Source organism: Cydia amplana, chromosome 16 (genome assembly GCF_948474715.1).
Source record: "Cydia amplana chromosome 16, ilCydAmpl1.1, whole genome shotgun sequence".
Taxonomy (NCBI): Eukaryota; Metazoa; Arthropoda; class Insecta; order Lepidoptera; family Tortricidae; genus Cydia; species Cydia amplana.
Window position 1 is genome coordinate 6,594,204 of NC_086084.1, and position 23,882 is coordinate 6,618,085.

General features: G+C 38.1%; 1 protein-coding gene across 1 annotated transcript; it reads left to right on the forward strand.

The window, feature by feature from the left end:
• The first annotated feature begins 3,056 nt into the window (after positions 1-3,056).
• LOC134655508 (growth arrest-specific protein 1-like) lies at positions 3,057-22,130 on the forward strand. The gene is made up of 3 exons (XM_063510978.1): positions 3,057-3,465; positions 16,702-16,935; positions 21,547-22,130. The coding sequence occupies exons 2-3, from the start codon at positions 16,705-16,707 to the stop codon at positions 22,021-22,023; spliced, it is 708 nt and encodes a 235-aa protein (XP_063367048.1). The 5' UTR covers positions 3,057-3,465; positions 16,702-16,704; the 3' UTR covers positions 22,024-22,130.
• The last annotated feature ends 1,752 nt before the right edge of the window (positions 22,131-23,882 follow it).

The following is a 23,882-nucleotide window of genomic DNA, read 5'->3' on the forward strand; positions in this document are numbered from 1 at the left end:
CTAATTAATTTCATGGCACATAGCGCACGATGCTGGGGCTAGTCAAGGGGGCTGCTTTAGTGAGTATATTATTATAGTGTAGTGGATCGACCTACTGGTGCACTCGCGTATCCATGTGCTATGTGAAAATTACTGGAGAAAGAAAAGACGCGAGCTAGTACTTGGTCTAGCAATGCGTAAACCTTGTTTCCCGCGCTTTTACTTCCTCCAGTCACGCAGCACGCAGATTGTCCGGTACAGTACACGCTTATGTACAAGTGATTGGGCCACACCCTTTCGTTTATACATAACTTGCTTAAATGCCTAAGTGTAGATATGGTACCTATTTAATTTGTCCTTACCGCCTGCCTGGCTGTAGAAGGAACCTACTTATCTTAAGAAGAGTATTCGGTAGGTAGGTACACAGTTGAAATTTTTGATGTGATTTTTTCTGTTCTTGATCTGTCGTACAGTGGGCTCTATCGAGGCTCTATCTTATTGTTTTCTGATAGGTAAATAATTGACATTTAATCGAATTTAAACTGTTGTAAGACATACTAACATTGAATAATTTTACGGTTTAGACTCACTTGTTTTAAGTCACATTTTAATTGACATTTGCACGGAATATGCGAGTATGCGAGTGAGACATGGACACTGAGACAAAAAGATAGAAAACGGTTGGAAGCTTTCAAAATGTGGTGTCGGCGGAGGATGGAAAGGATCAGCTGGACTAAGAGGAAGACGAATGAAGAAGTCCTGAGTATGATAGGAGAAAAGCGATGCTTATTAAATACAATAAGAAATAGGAGAGGCATGATGGTAGGACACCTGATACGGCATGATAAGTTTTTCCTGAACATCTGGGAAGGCAACTTTGAAAAGACAAGAGAAGAAGGGAAACCTAGAATAACTTATCATATAGCCAAATAAAAAATTATACGTCGTATGAGGAAAATAAAAGACTCGCACAAGAAAGGAATGATTGGCGATTAGGTACTCCACCGACAAGAGCAAAGCTCTTAAGTTATGATGATGATGATGATGACACGGAATATGTATTTTGCCACTAGAATAAAAAGAAGCGGCCAAGTGCGAGTCGGACTCGCCCATGAAGGGTTCCGTATTTAGGCGATTTATGACGTATAAAAAAAAAACTACTTACTAGATCTCGTTCAAACCAATTTTCGGTGGAAGTTTACATGGTAATGTACATCATATATTTTTTTTAGTTTTATCATTCTCTTATTTTAGAAGTTACAGGGGGGGGGGACACACATTTTACCACTTTGGAAGTGTCTCTCGCGCAAACTATTCAGTTTAGAAAAAAATGATATTAGAAACCTCAATATCATTTTTGAAGACCTATCCATAGATACCCCACACGTATGGGTTTGATGAAAAAAAAAATTTTGAGTTTCAGTTCGAAGTATGGGGAACCCCAAAAATTTATTGTTTTTTTTTTCTATTTTTGTGTGAAAATCTTAATGCGGTTCACAGAATACATCTACTTACCAAGTTTCAACAGTATAGTTCTTATAGTTTCGGAGAAAAGTGGCTGTGACATACGGACGGACAGACGGACAGACGGACAGACGGACAGACGGACAGACGGACAGACAGACAGACATGACGAATCTATAAGGGTTCCGTTTTTTGCCATTTGGCTACGGAACCCTAAAAAATATTGGCACAGGGATGTGACGACGTCATAGCCCGACCGCTGTTTTGCAGTGCAATCAGTTAGCTTCTGGCGAGCTGTTTGTGGGAGTAACCACTCCACGTACTATCTGTACCACTTTCTTTCCCATGGTGTTAAACAGTGACAGTTATTTTATCACGTGGATAAAGATGGATAAAGCTATCCATAATAGGCTGGCTGAGCGCTCCTGGGAGAGCTATGTCGCCTGCTGTGTCACCTAACAGGTGGGTGAATTGTAATGGGGCCCTGTGCCCCTGGCTAGCATTTACTAACTGTCCAGAGTGGGGTCGCGAGAGCTATGCTATCTTCTTCTTAGTCTTTTTCTTCATTTCTGAAGTTTCTTGAGTTCTCAGAGTCCTAAAGTTTTCTTGAGTATTTTTAACAAGCTTCCTCGACTTTGCTCGGTTCGAGGGATATAACAGAATGTGGTACTCTCATTAGAATTTTAAATGGGGTAATATTTAGTAGGTAATTAATTATTCCCCTGTGTTCAAGGCCATTATTTATAGTACCTATTCAATTATTCTTATGTATCCGTGAATTCAATGAAGACGTTACAATTAAGTCGGAAACAAATTTACCTATTAATTGCAACAGACGATTTAAAATAGCTAGCGTAAAATTAAGCAAAACATCAAAGCGTCTATTCCGAAGATCAACCAATTAAGTTGCAAAAATTAATTAGTAGGTACAATTAATGAAATAACCCGACAACACGCTATCTGTGTATCAAACCGGAGGCAAAAGCATGAAATTATTCCCCGCCGCAAGCCCGTAACAACTCAATCAACGCAATTTTAAAATAAACTTTTTTTAAACACTACAAACATTGACCGAAGCGAACAAAAAACACGGCTCGACGGGCGAAGGTCTTAATAATGACTTTCTCGAGAACTCGTTGTGGCGGTGTGTAAGCCAAACTGCACCTTAAAGACAATAGCTCGGCAAACCCATGGCCCAGGACTTCTGTGCCAACACGCTCAAAATTCACAGCGGCAAGGCGTCAATAAATTAATCGGAAATGTTTTAATTACGTCCTCATACCTGCACCGGGACGATTCGCACTAAAAAAACAAAAGAAGGTAGAGAGAGACCGAAAATCGTGATTTTGAACCTAACGATTTTCTTGACTAACAAAATATAATAAACAAAAATAGGGTCGCTCGCTGTCTACCTCTACCTACCTACTCACAAATTATAATTATTGTTCATCTTTTTTAATACCTATCGCATCATCAATATTCTAACGAGGTAACATGTCAGTTACCGAAAAATTATCTGCATTAATCATTTATATTTATCAGAATGTCCAGTAGAGCTGAAGACAGCTCGAACATTAATGGACCGGTTGGTACTCAAATAAAATAAAATAAAAACGTATCTATTCCGCTGAGGGCACGCGAGAGGAGGGTGTAGGGAACGGGAAGGGAAGAATATGAAGCTGTCATCTGGCTTGGCATGCCGGCGCGGGTTCAAGCCAACGCTCCGTGTTCGTGCCGCGGCACAACTCAATTCAACTCAACTCAATCGTAAGCGCGCGCTCGGGCGAGCTGCACGTACGCCTCCCGCCGACGCACTAACTCACCACCGGACTTTACGTCGCTACCAAAACAATAATACTAAATGAAACGGTGCACAATAGTTCTTTACCAGTGACCAATGCGTAACTAAACTCTCGAAAACAGTGATAAATGTTGTGGAACATCGTTGAAGTTAACAAAACACGGAGTTCTAAACTTTCCAACGAGCGAGCCATGTGACTACGGCGGGAACGAGTAATAGCTGTACGTACATTTTTACTTTATTGTATTGTATTTAAAAATAGAAGGATGAATGATTGCATTCCACTTGCAGCGATTATTTCAGTAGCACTGCAGTGAAATACATTTGTTCATTCTTAGCGGTTGGCAAAGAAGTTGGTATTATTATGATATACTTAGTAAGATTGTATAATTTTGTAAATAAATACACGTTATCACAAACAAAGTCAAAGATCAAAAAAGAAAAAGTTTTTCGCAAAAGTCGCCGCTGCTGAAAGTATCCCAATACTCCGTTTTTCTATTAAAGAATTATTTTTTAAATAGAATTATATATTATAGTGTTATATTTGCGGACAGTCTAACACAGATCAACCCTCCCTCGGAAATGCGCTCACCGGGATTCGAACCCAGGACCTTCAACGTAGGCATGGTCACAACCCACTTGGCTAGGAGGCCGCTATTCTTAAATTATCCTTCTGCTAGAAAGATCCCAGGTCCTATACCTTAACACACAAGGGTTTAAATTGTTTTTGAAAAGTTGTTAAGCGACAATTGTTACAGTAGAATAAATTTATACTACATCTTACAGTTTCGATACCATGACGGAAGAATATACATATACTGGGTCGCAGAGGTCGCAGCTGTCGGACCCGCTAAATGTTTGAAAGAAAAAAGAAAGATCTTAAACAAGTCTATGAATAAGGCCGATCATTACTTATTCACAACGGAACTGCACCGCAATCGTAAATTTAGCGAAACAATGAATGCAAAAGTGCAAATAACAGGTATTGCGAATGATGATATACTGCATACTAAAACCGATTTGCATATGCGTGATAGTCGTGATAAAGCATACAAATAGCTCAATAATATGACTTGTTAGGTACTGATTCTAATGCGTTGTCCTCGCTTACTCCGTGTCCTTAGCTGTAACGGCGACGTGCACAGAACTAATGAGATGGTCCAATCGCTTGACGTAAATATATTGCGCAGTGATGCAGACATAATGTAAGGACCTAATCTACATCTTTGAACCGCTGTCTACACGGGCGTGGGACGCTTTAATTTACTATGCTCTACCTTTAACCATTTGATATCAAACTTGACGACTGATTAAGTCATAAAGAACTTAATGTCTTCAACATATGACATTCTAAATTGAGATGGCAAGGCCTGAATAATGGGAGTAATAAGGGCCTACTCCTTATTACTCCCATTATTCAAACCTTGCAATCGTAAAATCGTTTAATGTCTTTATTCATAGACTTCTCAATTATGCACTCGTACCTACTTCGGTTCCATGGTACAAAGGCTAAATAAAACATACGTCTGATACCTACAGCGGTCAATGAGGTATTTGCTGCAGCGATAACAATTCCAGCGCACAGCATCGGGTAAACAATGGCGGACATCTCCTACCGATAATACAAGGACGATTTGATTTGAAGCTATTTTTAATCACTCGAGCAGCCCGAGGTTTGATGCCCGTCATTATTTTCCATTTAACAGACTCTCTTATGTGACCGCAAGCTAGCACTTCTTGGGTTTTCCCCCGTCGAGAACTAATGTTGAGTAGGTTCTTGCGATTTCTTTCGTCCTTTGGTTTCGGAACGATTCCTAATTATGTGTACAAAACACTATTGTTTGTAGACCTAGTCGTTTGACGTACTGCCCATAAAGCATTCTCATTGGTATTCGGCGCCAAGTGATTTATAGCCCTATCGAGCTGCTCATGCCAATGTCCTGGTTTACCTGTAAGTATTGTTGGAGACTAATGGACGCGTAATGTGGGTAAAGATTTATGTACTTAGATTTAAATTCTATAAGGACATAACATAATGTAATAAATATAGGTAACAGGATACATTAAGTACAATTTCTGTTAAAAGTTCTATTTGGACTTGAAAAGTTTGATTTAAAATGTTGTGTTTTCCGTAATAATAAAGTCGGCTTATATGAATACACATTGAAAATATAATATTAAATAGCACGTCTTTCCTGTAAATGTTTGTCAAAAAACATTAAAATTATAAATCAGCATTAAAATTATAAAAAACTTCGTAGTCTGACGAAGAACAAATACAACAAACTAGCTCTAATACCAACCTCCACCTCCCTCTACCTCTTCAAGGATTTATTATAATTATTATGTTCCAAACTTCGACCTCGTGCCCTGTTTGATTAAGTTTTTTGCTTGTAAGATGGATAGAGTCGACTATGAAAACCACAATTGAATGTTAATGAGAATAATCTTAAATTGTAAGTACCTAATGTAACTTTTACTGCGAAAACCACGCAGATATGTATTTTGAGAGACTTAGACATAGATAGCTTGGAAAAGCTCATTATGACTGGCCGCATGGCAAGGAAGCTTAGGGATGGACGTATGTCCACACGTTGGGCGGACAGAATAACGTTGGTGACAGACGCCACACTGCAGGCTAGCATGCACTGGGCCCAGGACAGAGCGGCCTGGAGAGCACTGGTGAAGAGTGCCCATAATCGTCACGTCCCTCAGCCATGAGGTTACGACAAGGAAGAGATACATATAGAGAATTAATTTTCCTGTTTTCTTAAAAATAGTTTTAGCCAACACATTACAAAATTATAAAGGCATTTAATTTATAATATCATTTACAAATTAAGCAATAAACTTTGATTTATTTACGAGGTGACACAGTACGAAAAGGGAAAATGGTGCTGCATTTAACGATCGGTTTACGGAGAGTGCTACCTACCAAAACGGCTCGCGATATTGGCGTTTGTTATGACTTGAGGCACGTATGGGATTGGCCTCTCTCCGTTTATAGCATTTTGGCGTTTTGTTTTGTGGGCATTGGATATATAAATGCCAGCTGAAATGATTAGCACATGACAAATTTAATGGTAGCGGAAATTATGAGGTGATAAAATATCCGTTTGCAACAACGGCTCTTAAATACGAATTTAATTTCCAGACAATGTGACGGGAAACTTGGATGATAAGGAACAGCGTAATACGTTACGGACCTATTGTGAAATTGTAGGTAATTTGAAACAACATTTATTAATTACAAACAGTATGGAAAAAAAGAAACTAAACGTTAAAATTAAAACTAAAATAAAACAAATCTTAAACAAAACTTATAAGTAAAAAATGCTCCCCAGGTCACCTTCATGCGATAATGAAATTGAAATGCATTGATTTGTTTTATCATCATCATCACAGGCCTTTGCATCTATTGCAGACGATTTATGCATTGCTATTTAGGCAACGGGTTTGGTGACTGTGGAGACATAGAAAGCATAGCTCTTTAAACTTATCATAGTTAATTTAGATGTAAATATTAAAAAAACCGGGACACGTTGCGAGTCGGACTCGCCTATCAAGGGTTCCATACAAATTTAACAATTTTTCTTTACATATTTATACTTTTCAGGTTTTTCCCTGTACTTGTAGTATAAAACGATATTAATTGCCAAATTTCATAGTTCTAGGTCAACGGAAAGAACCCTATAAATTCTGATTCCCTTGAGAGTGTCGAAATATACCTACGTTTAAACGGCATAAACGGCCGTATCTTTTATTACAACGTTAACTTAGAAGTTTGATTTTTTTCACAGCTACAAGGCCTTACAAGGGCTACTACATAGTGATTGGCCGCTCTTAACAATAAGGTTTCAATTGGCTTGTTTCTTTCTGATTTGTTAGGAAACATTGATATAGAATAAAGAACTGGATACCCAATCAGCCGCAAAAAATGGCCCCACAAAAGTAACGTTGAAACAGATCACGCGTTACTTTTTCGTTTAGTCCTGTTTGAAACGCTCAAATGTGAAGTTGTCAACAATTACGAAATGTGCCGTTAAAATATGTAAAAATAACAATGATAAAACAAGGAAAAAGGATGGAATGTATTTCTTTCGGTTAGTTCTTTGGATAGCATTACATAATTTATGTAATCTGGTGGTAATTTTATGGTTTTGAATAAATTAATTTGTTAGTACCAAGGAAGGGATGTCAAGGAACAAAAATCGAATGAGTCGATGTGAGGTCAATATTTATTTTTATTTTTATATGGAATTCGTAAGGAATAATATTATGTTTAAATTCAAGATTTCCAAGTAAACCTATGCGACGTGCAAAGTGGACTGCTATTTAATTATAGCAAGAGATAGGGGTGATGCAGTTTTAAACAAATCAAAACGGCACTTGTGTGATGGGCCCATTTCCCTGTTTCCGACAACCAATAAGGGCTTATATCGACTAACTGTAAATGCTAAACCTATCTGAACACAGTGACAACCACAGGATTTTTTTGGGTTATTTCCACCAACTCGCTTTGGTGGTAACTAGTGGGAATTATTTTTCCCAGTAGTTACCAGTGGTAAAAGGTGGGAAAAAAAATCCTATAGTTACCACTGATATCAACTTGGTGGTAACTAGTGGGAACAACCCGATTTTTTTTATAAAGTATGGACTTTATAAAAAAAAATCCAATCAGTACCTAAATGTCCCCGTGCACCCGTGCGATGAGTAAATGTAGATCTAAAATACACAGTTATTTTATTTAATAAGTTGAATTTATTTCAAGGAAATTAGTATTTAAAGACGTATACTTACTTATTAAAAATTTAATTTGTTTGAATTTGAACCACGAATTAATTTTATTTAAACTCCCGATTAAATTAAATTTGTTTTATTTATTACTTCAATTGGTTTTTCTGTACAGTAATACCTATTCAAGTGTACCAAAGTGACTCCATTCGTTCATTATTCTCGTTTGACGTTGCTTGACGTAAATACGTTACGTTTAGTGCCAACGGACTAAATTTTTTAACAGTGTTGGTACTTATGTATGCAAATTTGACACTTAATGCTTACGACATTAAGCTCTTTTCTGTACGTAACATTTATCTTGACTCAAAATTTACGTAAGCGTTTTTATCATCAATGCAAATGGTGCGAAACGTCATTGGGATCCACATTTCTTGACGTTTTTGTTCTGCTTTGTGTGTCTATTTCTTTTATATTAAGTCAGTGTTAGGAAAGGTCAATTACTATGTAGTGGCCAATACCTAATAGTCACCCTATATGGTTTTAATTTCAACTCGATACCTCTTCGCGTTTAGCGTAGCGTACCCTTGACAACCAAGTGATCCTATAAGGGTTCCGATTATTCCTTATAAGGCACGGAACCCTAAAACAGCTACTAAACTAAAGTAGGTAGGCAAAAACTATTGTACTTAAGTATGTAGGTTGTGTTTTTTTTTCAATTTTTTTTTCAGTACTCTACATACCGGCGAGATCTATCTTCAAAAACGAATAATGTTATTTATAATATCAGATACGTGATGCACCTTTTATTTTACAGACACAGGTGTTTATGTAAAAATAGAACTCTTTCAATAGCATCTATGCACTGTGTAGGAGCACGGTCTCGCTGTATTCAAGTTGTCAATTCATTATAAATGGTCGATTCAGCGCGTATCCCTGCAGCTGCACGCCACATGCCACGAATTTGTCTTCCAGACAACCTTTTCGGTGATTTATGATCTCATACATCGCATTGAGATGTCAGGAAACCAGCATTTGAGATTTTGTTTTTTGCACAAAAAAAATCTAAACTTTTTTACTATTCTACGGTAAAGCTGTACTTCAAGTGTTCGGCAAGATTATTAAAAAAAACTTTAGCTGAGCCTGATCCCTTGTCTTTTGTATTTAGAGTCTAATGGAGGCTAATATGTTTCATCTGGATGCACAATTGGACAATTACAAGAGGCTTAGGAATTGCTACCTGAACCTATTTATGGTACCATCCATTTTTTGTCTGGCATTTTAGAGAAACGGCTCCCTGTGTTTAGCGGAGAAAATTGCTGCTTGAGTTTTTTATCGTCATTTTAATCTCACCTACGAGTATATGGCGGCGGCTTTTAGTTTTTAAATCTAAGATTATTCCCACCAATTTATTTCCTTCGTATTCTTTGCCTGTTCTTAAATACGCGTTATTACTTAGCGTTAGCAAGAAGTATTCAGGCTCAAATTTATTTTATAACAACACACCTAATTACGTAAAAGGACACTTGAAACATTACTTCCCGAAGGGGACCGTGCATATATTTAAAAAAATGTGCTTTGTGTTTGTGCACCTTGCAAAATAAAATAAGTGTTAGATTTTTGCTTAACAGATAACTGAAATTCAACGAAAGAAGTGACTTGGGGTTATCTTAATCTTTCCGCAAACGTCCTTTAAGTCCGTTGGAGTATGGCGTCAGTTTCGCAGTGATCATAACTCTGAATGTTATATTATGAGCACTTCAGTAACTATATCTGGTGGGAATGAAATTCAAAAGGGTCAGGTTGCGATGCAACGGTTCCTTGAATCTAAGAGGCTTCGGTATCAGGCTTGATCCTTATGTCTCGTTTAAAATGTACCTACAGATTGCTACAGATGAGGGTTTTGCGGAACTAGAATATCTTTTAGCTAGCCATTAGCTGCATTGCCAAAACTTGGATCTTATCCGCTCTTCTCTTTCTTCTGTGAGTTGTATTATCCCCTTAAGAGCCAACAGGAGCTAAGATTTAAATATTTTAGGTAAATATACCCGTCTCGCTAACGGAAGCGGCTCCTAAAACTAGTGCGATAAGGACAAGGCGAAAAATCCTGCGTAAAAATATCAAAAAACGAGGTTTCCTACTCGACTGTTTCCTCCTCCAAAACTTAACCAATCGTAACCAAATTTGGAAATCTAAATGATTATGACTAATTGATGTCAGTTTTGAATAGCACGCCTCTTATTGCAGCATAGTCAATTAGGCCATTTTGGCCATTTTTGAAGGGCTCTAGCGCCTTAAAAAACAAAAATATCAAAAAAAGCAAAACGGTCCGACACAGATATTGACAATATTAATCTGTGTTGAAAAAATCATTGCTCTAGCTTCAAAACCCACGGAGGAAACAGTCGAGTACGTTTGTATGGAGAAATGACCACTCCTGTTGGCTCTTAAGATTAATAGATTAAGAAAATCTGAAATAGTTGCTAAGCAGGCGAGGTGTTCAAAATGTTCTTGACGCGACTATATTGTTAAGAGAATAAGAGCGTGTCAAGGTAATTTTGAACACCTCGCCCTATAATACTATAATGGTTTCAAGATATCGGAAGTGCAGCTTTAGTACTCAATGAAACAATAGCCATTTACTCGTATTGTCGCTACGCTATATTTCAGAGAAGATCATAACTCAAAAAGTGATAACCTCATTAACAAAATGCCTACAACCGGCGAACATCTACATTCACACCAAAATTGCTAATTTTGAGACAATACTTAACTATTATAACCTGGTATTTGCAAGTCTTCCATTTCGGTTCATTAGTCGTTAGCATTGTGGGTCAGGGTTTCTGGTTACAACAAAATCAACAATAACGCAATGCACGGTCTTATCACAAGCGCGATAGTGTTATCTGAATCACTTGTTTTAATGTAATTGCTGTTAGGTTGTTTCGTAAGAATGAGACGATATCATCGATGCTTTTTGGTAATTGAAACCATGCATTTTGGTGTAATATATATACGAAAACAAGTAGGATTTCACTCTTATTTATGTAAGAATTTCACTAAATTAATTACAAAGATAAGCAGCATGATAGGATAACAAAAAGTATGCCTTTATTAAATCATCATCTTCCTCGCGTTGTCCCGGCATTTTGCCACGGCTCATGGGAGCCTGGGGTCCGCTTGGCAACTAATCCCAGTAATTGGCGTGGGCACTAGTTTTACGAAAGCGACTGCCATCTGACCTTCCAACCCAGAGGGTAAACTAGGCCCGTATTGGGATTAGTCCGGTTTCCTCACGATGTTTTCCTTCACCGAAAAGCGACTGGTAAATATCAAATGATATTTCGTACATAAGTTCCGAAAAACTCATTGGTACGAGCCGGGGTTCGAACCCGCGACCTCCGGATTGCAAGTCGCACGCTCTTACCGCTAGGCCACCAGCGCTTCAACCTATGCCTTTATTAAATAATAATGTAAAATTTAAGAATAGTGAATTGGCATGTCTCATACAAACCAAGTCCTCATTCTGTATTTCTCATTAAAACAATTACAAAAATACCTTAATATCTTCAACTAAGGCCTATAGCTAAACTAATAAAATAAATGGGACACTGAAACACCTGTGTTTTATATCAGTAGAGCTAAAATCAATCCGACTGGTAGTATAGGTAGTACTGACGTACGGTGGAGGATTGATTTTGGCACGTATTTAACCGGTCAACTAATTAATCTAATTTGGGCAGTTTAAAAAATAGAAATGGCTACTAAAATTAATAGTTTAGAAACAAAAACGGAGCCTTAAAATATATCAATATGAGCTGTATTTTAATGCCGTTACAGCTTTTGATTATTTTTAGGCAGGTACCAAGTATTTATTTGGCAACTGAATTAATATATTGGAGACCATTTATGGAGCATATTTTAAAAAGAAAACGGCTATCTATTAATTAAAAAATGAAGATCATTTAAAATATTTTGTTTGGTCATTACACGGTCAACCTAACACGCTCCTCCTCGCTTCGCTCGCCGTCGCACCTATTTATCTGTTGACTGTAGCAGAACAACAGTGGTAACTATTGAACTTAGTCATTAAAAATTTAAAAATCTAATGATAAAATGGCCATTAGGCGTTTCATGATCAGAAATTTCGACTATAAGTATACTGACCATTGCGTATTGGTAAATTAATTTGAGGTGTTTTGTGTAAAAAGTGACCAATATTCATTAAATTTATCTGCTTTCGTGTTAAAATACTACCTAGCTGAAACGATATGCTCAGTTATGATTAGTTGATTACTTAGGTGTGAACAACTAGATGACAACTAAATTTTATGATCGCTTTACAATATAAGTTGCCAATTTATTATTTTAGACGCCAACCTATCACTTTAAGTTCCCTATAATTTTTTTTGGGTGGCTGAGACTAATATATATTTTTTGGCGCTAAAATATGAATGCACAGCCAAATTATATTTGTATATGCCCAATGAAAGTTCCTGTTTAATATTTTAGTTGCCCGGTTAATAATAAGCCATTGATTTTTCATAGGTCTCTGCCATGACCAACTTACTTTAAGTAGTGTAGGCTTAGCGCAGACGGGCTACCATTACTACATACTTCCTAATCTGAACTAATTACTCTGTTGGGAATAAAAAACAGACTTCTATGATATACCAAATCTCATTTGCACTAATGAATTTAAAACAAATATTAAATTTATACTGATCTATTTTTGACAGATTTTAACCGTAACTTTTCCTGAAGACATGACAGTAGTTTTACGTAACGTTGACTTACTTCTTAACGTCTCCGCTAAAGAATTCTAGCTCGGCAAACATTGGTGTAGCCGGTAGCTGTTTGCGCTATCAGTTGGCGCTAAACGACACGCTATAATGAGCCGGGAACGTGTTTGAGCGCTGGTTAGCGAGCGCGGGAGCCGATGCGAGGGTTTTGGACTTTTTGTGCTATCTGGGACTTTGTCACTAAGGGAGCTAAATTTGAACATGTTCATGTTAAAGAAAATAGTAGTTTGTATTACAAGGGATCAAAATGATATATTTCCGTCAAGGGCGTACGTTGAATCCTGAGCGTAATGTGGCATTCAAGTGTTAACGCCCAACGCCCAAGACGAAATAATTTTGATACCGTGTGACACATACGGTTTTCACATCAACTATGTATGAGGAAAATAAAAAAATCTTAGTGTTGACACAATCTGATGCTTAAACAGATTAAATAATTAATATAATAATAATTTGAGCCTATATACGTCCCACTGCTGGGCACAGACACACAAAACAGATTATTTAAGCTAAAAAAAGAATGTGCAAAAAATGTAAAAATAGTGTGCTAGAACAGAAAAGTGTTACTGTGATTGTGATCCCTCCTAGCAGGGAGGAAAAATGCCACTTTGACCCCTCCTAGCAGGGAAGAAAAAGCGAATAGGTGGTGTGAAAACAGTTTTTTATACAAAGAATTCTAACTACCTACCTACATTATGATTTTGAAGCGGATTTGCATAGTATGAAAGTATGCTAAGGGGCGGCATAGAATAACTAGAAGCTGATTAAGGAAAATAATTAAATGTGAAATTTCGATATCTGTTATTATTTTATGCTTTTAACAATAAAGTTGTTTTTCAGTTAGACTAAAATTTATTTAATACGAGTAACTAAACTACTCTATGTCTTTTTAACAAACATTCCTACGCCAAGTTACTTAAGAATTGGACGAGTTACTTGATTTTGTGAACATTAAATTTCTCTACTCGATTGAAGTGTCCGTAGACTGGCCGAGCTTTAAGTGCAGTCACTATGTATCACCGCTTACACTGTTAACTGACTATTCGAACGAAACCTTATTCCAAAGGCATAAGTTCCACCGGTGGGTTAAAATTGTTACTGTTAGTTATATCTTGTTGCATCTTCACCTTGCACTTGACCGCTGTGTGTTGACTTGTCTTGCTTTTCACACCCGTCTGCTAAACGCTAGTCCGTTTGGATTGGAGGTAAAAATGTCGCCACGTTTCTTGGGTCTCGATGATTAGATGTTTTAAGTGTCATGTCGTGAAAGAAAAATGTTGCTCGGACGTCACGTAATGTTGTCACTAGAAGTTCTTTGAAATAATCGATATTTGATTTTATCTTTAGTACAGATTTAAGCTTTAAATCAAGGGTGTGCATGTACTTGTTTCGATTCAAAGTCAAACATTTGTATCCTTTAATTTCGGAATATTATAAGAAGAAGCGGGAGTTGGAAGGGGTAGACCTCGGCGGACTTTCTATGATCAGATCGGGGAAATCCTGAAGAAACCCTAAACCGGCGAGGGGGTATGAGAAAATGTTATGAAAGTGAAGGAAGCAAAAGAGGTATTATCAGGATCGTAGCAAGTGGAAGTCTGTGGTCTCTGCCTACCCCTCCGGGAAATAGGCGTGATTATATCTATAAAACATAATTATACGAATGTCAAAAAACTATCAAGTGCCACTGATTCACAACTCCGCTTGGATTTCGTATGCGCTTGGAAAAGGGTTGGGAAATTTGGGAATCTAGTAGTTTAGGAAAACGCAATTGACGAAGAGCTATTCGCGTAAACATAACGGAGTAAAGCGGTACCATTCGTTTGCTTTGCTTTCCCATGGTGTTAATTTACAATGACGAATGACAATTGAAACAGCATAGCATAGCAAAAGTGACTAGACACTTACTAAGCGTTTCTCATTTGAATGTCACTTCAGATGTAAGTACCACGTCCACTAATAATTAAACTAAACAGTGGCAAGACGTGTACCTGACGTCGTTAGCCTTTATTGTTATACAAATAAAGGCTACATTGTGCTCCACGGACATTGTTATTGTAATTTAACACTTGGAGCAAGAATTGTGGACATCTCGATTGTCACTTTGTTTTCTTTTGCATCCAGGCTACGGACGACGACCCTGTGGATTTTAGGGTTAGCAAATGTTGATTAAATTTTAAAATGCTCCACTTTTGTAGATGATATTGCCAGTATTAATGAGAGTTTAAATGAATAATACCATTAATTGATTAGGTGGGTGTTATTGACAATATTGCCGTGAAAACTGTCAATATAATATGCTCGCTATTACTGGGATTCCCCTGTTGCTACTGGAATACCTAAATGCCATATTTAGATAGAGTAGATTTCAATAGGGTACGTAATTTTTAATGTAGGTATACTAGGTACCTACTTCTTGCAAACTATTCGTCATCTCATCATTGTATTATATTGATGGATCGACAGGATTGTTTAAGTTTTGTAAATTTTTAGGGTCATATTTTTGAAGAGTCTTAATGGTAGCTACCTATTCATTATTTTTTGGTTGCTAACCCTACGTACCCGACTCTATCTAAGGATTTCACTTCATGAACACACAATAGAATTGCTCTTGTTTTCTGAGCTCATAAATAATAATGAATTTTATGATTCGCCGCTGAGACAAGTCAGTGCGTAGGTTTCACAAATTGCTCTTGGAAACAAATATCGCTTAGGTATTATATGATAAAATTATGTTATGAGTCACAACTCTTAACTATCTAGGTTTAATTCGTACATGTAATATGATAAGAAAATAATAGGTACCTATAATGTTATTTTGTGTCAAGTTTTATTGGACTTCGTGTTTGTTATTGATGAATATCTACATGGTTAGACTTAAATAAATATAACATGTACAATAATCAGCAAACGCCTAAGGCAGGCCACAGGTGACCCTCGCGCAGGCAGCTTTCTCGCGCAAAGATTGGCCATAGCAATCCAGCGCGGGAACACTGCCTGCGTGATGGGCACCTTACCAAAGGCGCAAAATTTTGATAGGTATTTTTAATTTTTTAGCTTTAGTATTAGTTGTACTTAATTTTAGTTTTATATTCATTTTATAACACTTATTATGCAATAAATGAGTTATTTTCTGTACAAATTAATGCTGCCCGATACACTCAAATTACAAGAGCATTTAAATACATATGTATGTATTAACATGGTTAGCTTACTTGCAACTTTTTTTAAGGCGGTTCTTAATCATTGTTTGACTGTATTTGATTTTGCGACCCTGCTGACCGTATGCACACAAAACAACAAAATTAGTCCCAAAAAATGTAATGTCGAAAGTGTCATCCCTACCTGGTCCATGTTACGGCATTGAGGCTCGCGTGTAAGTTAGTAGCAAGTGCTCGGGACGTGCCTCGATTCTGTTTGTTTTCCAGCGCCCGCGCACCTTCCGAGAACGCCAGACATGTCGTCGAGCCCTGTTTATTAATATTAAATGTTTATTTATTATCGAGTTGAGATGTTACATTTGCTATGTCATCCGGAGATTGGGTTTGTTTATGGAGCGTAGCCTACGCTTTGAACAGGGATGCAAAGGATTATCTTATGATGTTGTTTGCTTTCTTGCATTATCTTTTGTGCTTATTTATTTTTGGCTGCTCGGTTCGGGGCGGGCCATACTTTGTTAGAGTAAAAGAAGTCAAATAGAGGAATGTAAAATCGTTTTATCATGACTCCTATTTCTTAATTAAATGTGGCTCAATTCTAAATATGTTAATAGCAGCGTTACAACGATTATGAGAAAATCGGCGATGTTGTTTACAATTTGCTATTGTGCACACTCGTAGCTGACGAGTGGAAATTGTCAAGCTCTTGACGTTCTTAAGAGTGTAAATGTAAACTATCCTAAACTGAGTTCTCCCTTGTTTCCAGGTAATGTGGCTGCTAGCGGCTCTGCTAGCAGCCTGTGCTGCGGGCGCAGTGAGCACGCCGTGCTTCGAGGCTCGCACGCGCTGCGCCTACCGCACGGGCTGTGGCGCCGCGCTTAACAACTACATGATCCTGTGCAACGACGTGCTGTCTGAACCGACTAGCGTGTGTCCCAAGCCGTGTGAACATGCGCTTATAGCGCTCATGTCCACAGAGGAGGGGAAGGAGCTGATGACGGTGAGAATCTTTTCACTACATACATAGTATAAAACAAAGTCGCTTCCCGCTGCTGTTTGTCTATATGTATGCTTAGATCTTTAAAATTACGCAACGGATTCTGATGCGGTTTTGTTTAATAGATAGAGTGATCCAAGAGGAATGTTTATGTATAATTTGTTAACCCGTGCAAAGCCGGGGCGGGTCGCTAGTCTTCTTATATAGTCTTCTCTCGTCAATCAAATATCCTGCAATGAAGATTGCTCCTTAAACTTGTGTACCTATCCGAAATTTTGGATAAGGATCCATTAATAGGGTATATAAATATATTATTTAGCCATGTGATGCTATATATAGTGCAATATGAATCCGAGAAACAAAAATAACCGCAACGACAAATCATTAAATTAACATAGGTATTACTAATTTAAAATTAGGTACCGTAAAGATAAATATTATGAATAAAAATATGATTTTATAGCCCATCTTTTACGCTTAAAATTTTACCGGGGCCAAAGTTCGACCGTGTCGAAATCACTCCTCATCAACAGTTGTTTATAATCTGTCTATCGCAATTGATCAACACCACCAATTACATCTGGTCCCCCATTACTCATTCCAGGGGTTTTGTCCAAGCGTTTTGAATGAAGATGTCAGTGCGGGAGGGGTCTGTGTTGTTTGGTAGTCGGTCGCGTACGCAGACGCCCCGCAATAAAATCTAATTTAGACGTCGTCGGGCAGATTTGTCGGACACGACGGCAACAAGATCAAATCGCGGGAGGGTCGCGGTTGACGACCTCGGATACGTCACGAATAAACAACCACAGAATAGTGGGTTACTTTACGTCGGTACATGTGAGAAATAGTTCTAATAGTTACCTGCATTCATTTAATAATTACCTATTTACAAACAATTAGGGTAAAAAGTTGTGTGATTTTTAGGTTTACATGATTACATATATGATTAAACGTAGATTAAACGTAAGTACGAGTATAAGTACCTACCTACCTATGATAAGTTAAAAGCATCTAAAGTGTCCTAGGTACAGATAAAAGGTCTTCTGACTTTTTCTGACAGTACATATTGTCAGCAACATAAAATCTAAGTACCTATTCAGTTGGTAAAATTGTTCAGTGTTGCTTGTAGTGTTATACGAAATATATATGTGGAAACAGTGTTTTTCCACATATACATTTCGTATAAGTATGCACGGTAATACGTAATAACACAAACATCACCTGTTGTTTGATGTTTGTTTTTGCAATTCGATTTTTATTGGAAATCCAATCACTTGTTTATGTTTAGTTACTTACTTATACATACCTATTATGAATTGCTTGCCCGACCTTTAGTGTCAGTTAAGGCCCTTTTATAACCTGTAGGCCTAGCACATGATTGGCGCGACAGTATGTCGCGGCGGGATAGACTACCCGTCTTTTTCTAACTATATATTAATTAAAGAGGGACGGGTAGTCTATCTCGCCGCGAGATACTGTCGCGCCAATCATGTGCTAGCCCGGCTGGCCCCCTAGACAACATGCCAATTAGGGAATGCAAATCGGTTATTTATTGTATGGAAATAACCACGGTTTCGGTTAATAACCGATTATTTCCATACAAAATATAACCGAAAATAACCGATTTGCATTCCCTAATGCCAATCGCTAACCCTACGTAGCGAACGAAACGCAACGGTCACTGTCACACTAATATGGAAGAGTGAAAGAGAGACACAAAGCGATTCGATGGCGAAGCGCAAGCGATTGTCACCTTGGCTTGCCTTGGTTAGGCCGCCTGGTTTGGCAGTAAGGGCTCTATTATTGCGTTACTGTGTTGATTCGGCATTCTGGTGATTTTGGTCGCGAGCTTCCAGCTTTAATCACTCAAAAGTAGCTTATCATATTAAATACACAAAGTTCGAAGGTATTTTATTGCATACGATTTACGCATTATCATAAAAAAAATATGAAAAATATATCCTGCAGTATCACTCCATCACTGTACGTAGGTATAAGAACACTAAGAACAAAGGGCGAATAAATGAGTAAAATGAAAAAATAAAGCCTGTAGATACAGATGCATTATGAAAACGGACTAATGGCGATGATGCTCACCTCGTCATGGGCGGATATCCTACCAATTGAAGCGTCGTCCGTTCCTCTTTATTTAGATTTCTCAGAAATAATTCAATTTTAGTATTTAACCACTTCTCGACGAATTTATAATATTTTTCTTTAATAAATAGTGACGTATAAGTTAAGAAAAAACTACGTCAAAATTGTCGACAGTCGTTACTGTTAGTTTTTACCCAACTGTGCAAGGAAGGAGATAATGTTTTATGTTACTGAACTGACAACAATATCAACAATATTAGACGTCATGTCAACAATAGCACAGAACTCAAATAAGGAAATGCATACAGCCAGCAAAAGACGTTGAATTTTATAGTCATATATTAAAACTATCGGAGGCGTACTACATTCGTACAAGATAAAATTAAGACCTCCCAGGCGCAGCTTTTTAGTAGGAAAAGGCGGGCAGTTAAGTTGTTGTATAGGTACTTCTTACCTTTAAATTCAAGGTAGAAGCGCAGGTGGTGTTTTCACACCGACATAATAACGAACGTACATGCGTTGCACATGTAAGGAGCGAGCCTTACCAAAAGTTTTACGAAACATGTTCCGAGTCGCGAATATTGCTAATGGTCGATTCATTAAATATCCATTAACGGCAAATGTTCACGATGTAGATTGTAGACCATAATATTTTCTTTATATGGAGCACTGCCATTTGCATTTACTCGCATAAGTTGTGTAACGGTAGAGGTTTGCATTGAACATATCTACTATAACAACACTGAAAAATAAATAAATATAATATACCTATGTATGTAATTGAGGTTATTATAAATGCAGAGTACGGTAAGGTGTTAAACAAATGTAATACCTAAGTAGTACTTTCTATGTTTTGGTGGGAAGGGAATTCTCGCTACTCTTTCTACTTTACCAACACGGCAAGCAGATCTTTGGTTTCATTAAGCGATAGATATAAAACATTAATTAAATTCAAAGAATTTTATGCATCTTAAAAATGCAATTGCGATGCATTTCAATTACAAATGCCATTTAAAGATTAATTCAGTACGAACTAAATTAAAACTTCTGTTTTTCCCAACTGCTTATTACTCGATAAATGTGCAATTACATACACTTTTTCTAGTAATTTTCTCGTACAGAATTATACATTAAACATTAAGACGCATCATTGATTCACAGCATGTCAATACAACTTGTAATGCGCCTAGCCGTGTAACTATTACTGGCTTCAACTTTTTATCCAATTTAAGATGAAAGCGGACAGATGTTAAGACGCCGCGCGGTCTCTGCACGCAAAATGCGCAAAATTAAACAATTCTGGACAAACATTATGGCTATTAAAAAAAAGTTTCCAAGTATTCTTGGTCGCACAATTGTTTAACGGCCAGCAGATGTGTAATCTTTCTAACATAGAATACCGTTTTAAGATGCAACTGAGAGACCGATAACGATGGTCAACACATGTTTGGGTTGGTCAGGTCAGAACCCAAAAACAATACCGATGCAATATATATACTTATTGCATGATGACCGTGATTGGTTGTAATACTTGTAATGTAAGGAGGCGTGACGTTTTAAAGTTTTGGGTGCAAGCGATTTTCGTTGAGAAATGCTCAACCGTGGCTGCACCCGATAGTACGTTGCTTTAAGTGGCCTCATTTAAAAGCCTCTCCCAGAGAGATTCCAGCGTCCGCATTCATATTTATAAGGGCAGCGTCCATAATTTAGATTAACATCACTTAAAGCCTTAATTAGTAGAGGCGGTGTGATTATTGTTGTAGTGCGGCAGTGTATCGGTACTGCGGCCTTGGGGTTTGACGTCTTGATCGGAGACCTACCGCGTCGACTCTTGCGCAGGTGTTGCCCACACAAAAAACGCGTAAGTCGGCGGCCATCATTAGTCTCATCCCGGCTAGGTATGAAATAAATTGACCGTAAAATTAAAACGGATTTCGGATAAGTCCGAATTTATAACGCTTCGTAGAGATTCAGTCTTTTGTCAAATTGTCAGTAACCCGATTATAATGGCCGTTTAATTCAGATACTTATTGTTTGTGCACAATTTTTATGACCGTGGTGTATTAAAGTTGGGTGATATGAAGGATCAAATAACTCGGAAGGGTCCAAATGGTATCTAAAGCGGTTAAATAACATACCACTCTGACACGCAAAAAATCCGATGCGCCGACATCTGTGTAACATACGACTATTATTTCTTGTATGGTACCTGCAGACGCAAAAACATTGGGTGCACTGGCACTAGTAAAGAATCCAGTGAATGAAAAGCATCTTAGCATCCGGCCGCATCGCTGCACAACGCCGCCACGTCCAATATTTATTAAGACTTTACAAAACGCGATGTATTTTGATGGTGGCTGGCACGTTTCATATACCATAAAAACTTTTACGAGCGTGAAACATATTATGCTATACAGACCGCGGAAATTTATGATTTTCTCAAAAATTTATCGATTATAAAATAGAACGTTTCACGTGCGTCTGCCGTTGAATCATGTAAGTCTTTCTTTGTTGCAGTGCGAGTGTGAAGACGAGTATTGCCTGGAGGCGAAGTCACGGATCGACGTTTGTCGGCCTTCGGTTCTTCGCGGAGCCGCGAATGCGACGAGTTCGTGTCGTCTGTCGCAGCTAATCTGCACGGCGGATGCCCAGTGCGCCACTGCGCTCGGTTATTACCATCGCCTATGCCGCGCAATGTACCGCGGCAGAAAATGTTCCCACAAGTGCCTAAATGCTATAGAAATTTTAAGAAAACAGGAGAAAGCAGCGCCTCTGACAGGATGCCAATGCGATGGCAATGAGGATTACGACTGTCCGAGGATGCAAAACAACCTTGCGAGGCTTTGCTTCCACAAGAAGTTAGACCCCATAGACGAAAAACGCAAAACAACAATAACGCCAGAAGTAGTTTTAGTAGGCAGCAGTTCTATTGCCACTGTTTCAAAACGGCTGCTAGTATTATTAACATTTTTCAGTTCAAAATTCTATACGTGATAGTTTGAAAATGGGTCTACCTCTAGCATTAGGTCTAATTTAATTCTAAGGTTGGAGCAGCAATTGCATTGAAGTACAACTTTTGTAAATATGTAAATGAGAATATTATAGGTGTACTTAAGCTGTAATAAATTAAAATGATTAAAATTGAAATAGAGCTTGTAGGTAAGTGAGGAAAGGCAAGGGGTAAGAGAGGTAGATGGCAAGATGTTCCTGTAACTACCTAAATAAAATATATGGTATTGTCTTTCTTGGAATATGGCTTTTAGTGTGTAAGTGTTACGCTGGTTTAGGTACCACTAGAGTCAGCGACACTTATGTATAATTTTTGTTTTCACTTTGAGTACGAGGAGTAAAATACGTATTAATTCACAAAAATAAACAACTACCTAATTCAAATCCAGTATGATTCGAACAAGGTAATTAGGTATGGTGTTACGCTGGTTTAGGTACCACTAGTCAGCGACACTTATGTATAATTTTTGTTTTCACTTTAAGTACGAGGAGTAAAATACGTATTAAATCCAGTATGATGCGAATAAGGTAATTAGGTGCGTGTGTTGCCATTCTCAGTTTTTATCAATATCAGTATTAGCACCATATTTTGTACTGTACCATCTTCATTCAACTGAAAACTACACTGCTACGGAATCTGAAAGTGCTCTCGCTTTGGTTATGTTGAATCACAAAGGTGTTGTAAACCAGCTTCGTATTTAGAAAGAAATCTCAAACTCTAGGCTGTTGATACGGTGTTAAATCTTAGGCCGACGCACGCGCATAATGCAGGCAATCTTGCATGATAGAGGATAGCCGCACCGCCCACAGCACGCATGCGTCGCGCGGGCGTCGCTATAAATACGGCAGCGCTGGTGGTCCGGTGACAAATGCTAGGCTGTTCCCGCCGCGGCGCCACGACGATTGATCTAACGTCCCGGTACCATTCGCTGTCAAACACACGAATTTACAAATCAACGTGTCAATCTGTCCCTATCCATCGCATGTGCGACGACGTGCGTTTGAAAGAAACGGAAGAGTTTTTGAGGTCGTTTGGGTCAGGGAAGTGGATGTTCTAATGACATAGTCGTAGCTAATTCCGGTGTGACACTAATCGCTTGTACTGATGTAGGGCGGTAGATTCTGTAAAAGTATGTTGGTAAAGATTCCAATGTCCCATTAGCATACCATGTTGTTAATATTGTCTTCGAACGACATTTTTCGCTAATTAATCTGGGAGAGCAAGTTCCATTAGTTCTTTATGTAAAAAAAAAACAGTATATGAGTTTATAAAATCTACCGCTACTATTAACCGCTTTTCCTTAAACTTTGTAATAAGTTTTCTACTCATGTTCGTGTACCAAGAGCTTGCTGTAGCCGTGTCCCTCTTGCTCAATTTAAACCGAACGGTTTAACCGAGGTCCCTTAGTAATGAAGAGGTTGGAACCGGTTTGGTCCAAGCGCCTATTCCGAGAGCTCACCAAAACGAGAGCACAGCAGATCTGTTTTGTACCAGTACGACTACAAATACATAAGATCCGTTAACTTTATTCGAAAGGGCATGAGCTTTTTATAGAATCAAGCACTACCAAGTAAACCCAGAATGTTACGAATCCCTATTGGCGTACGGTTCGTGCGTTTATGTAAACAATTCGTTTGTCTATATCACATATACTAATGTGCCATTCACATCATCCAGTTTGTTAGGGTTCCGTACCCAAAGGGTAAAAACGGGACCCTATTACTAAGACTCCGCTGTCCGTCCGTCCGTCCGTCCGTCTGTCACCAGGCTGTATCGCACGAACCGTGATAGCTAGACAGTTGAAATTTTCACAGATGATGTATTTCTGTTGCCGCTATAACAA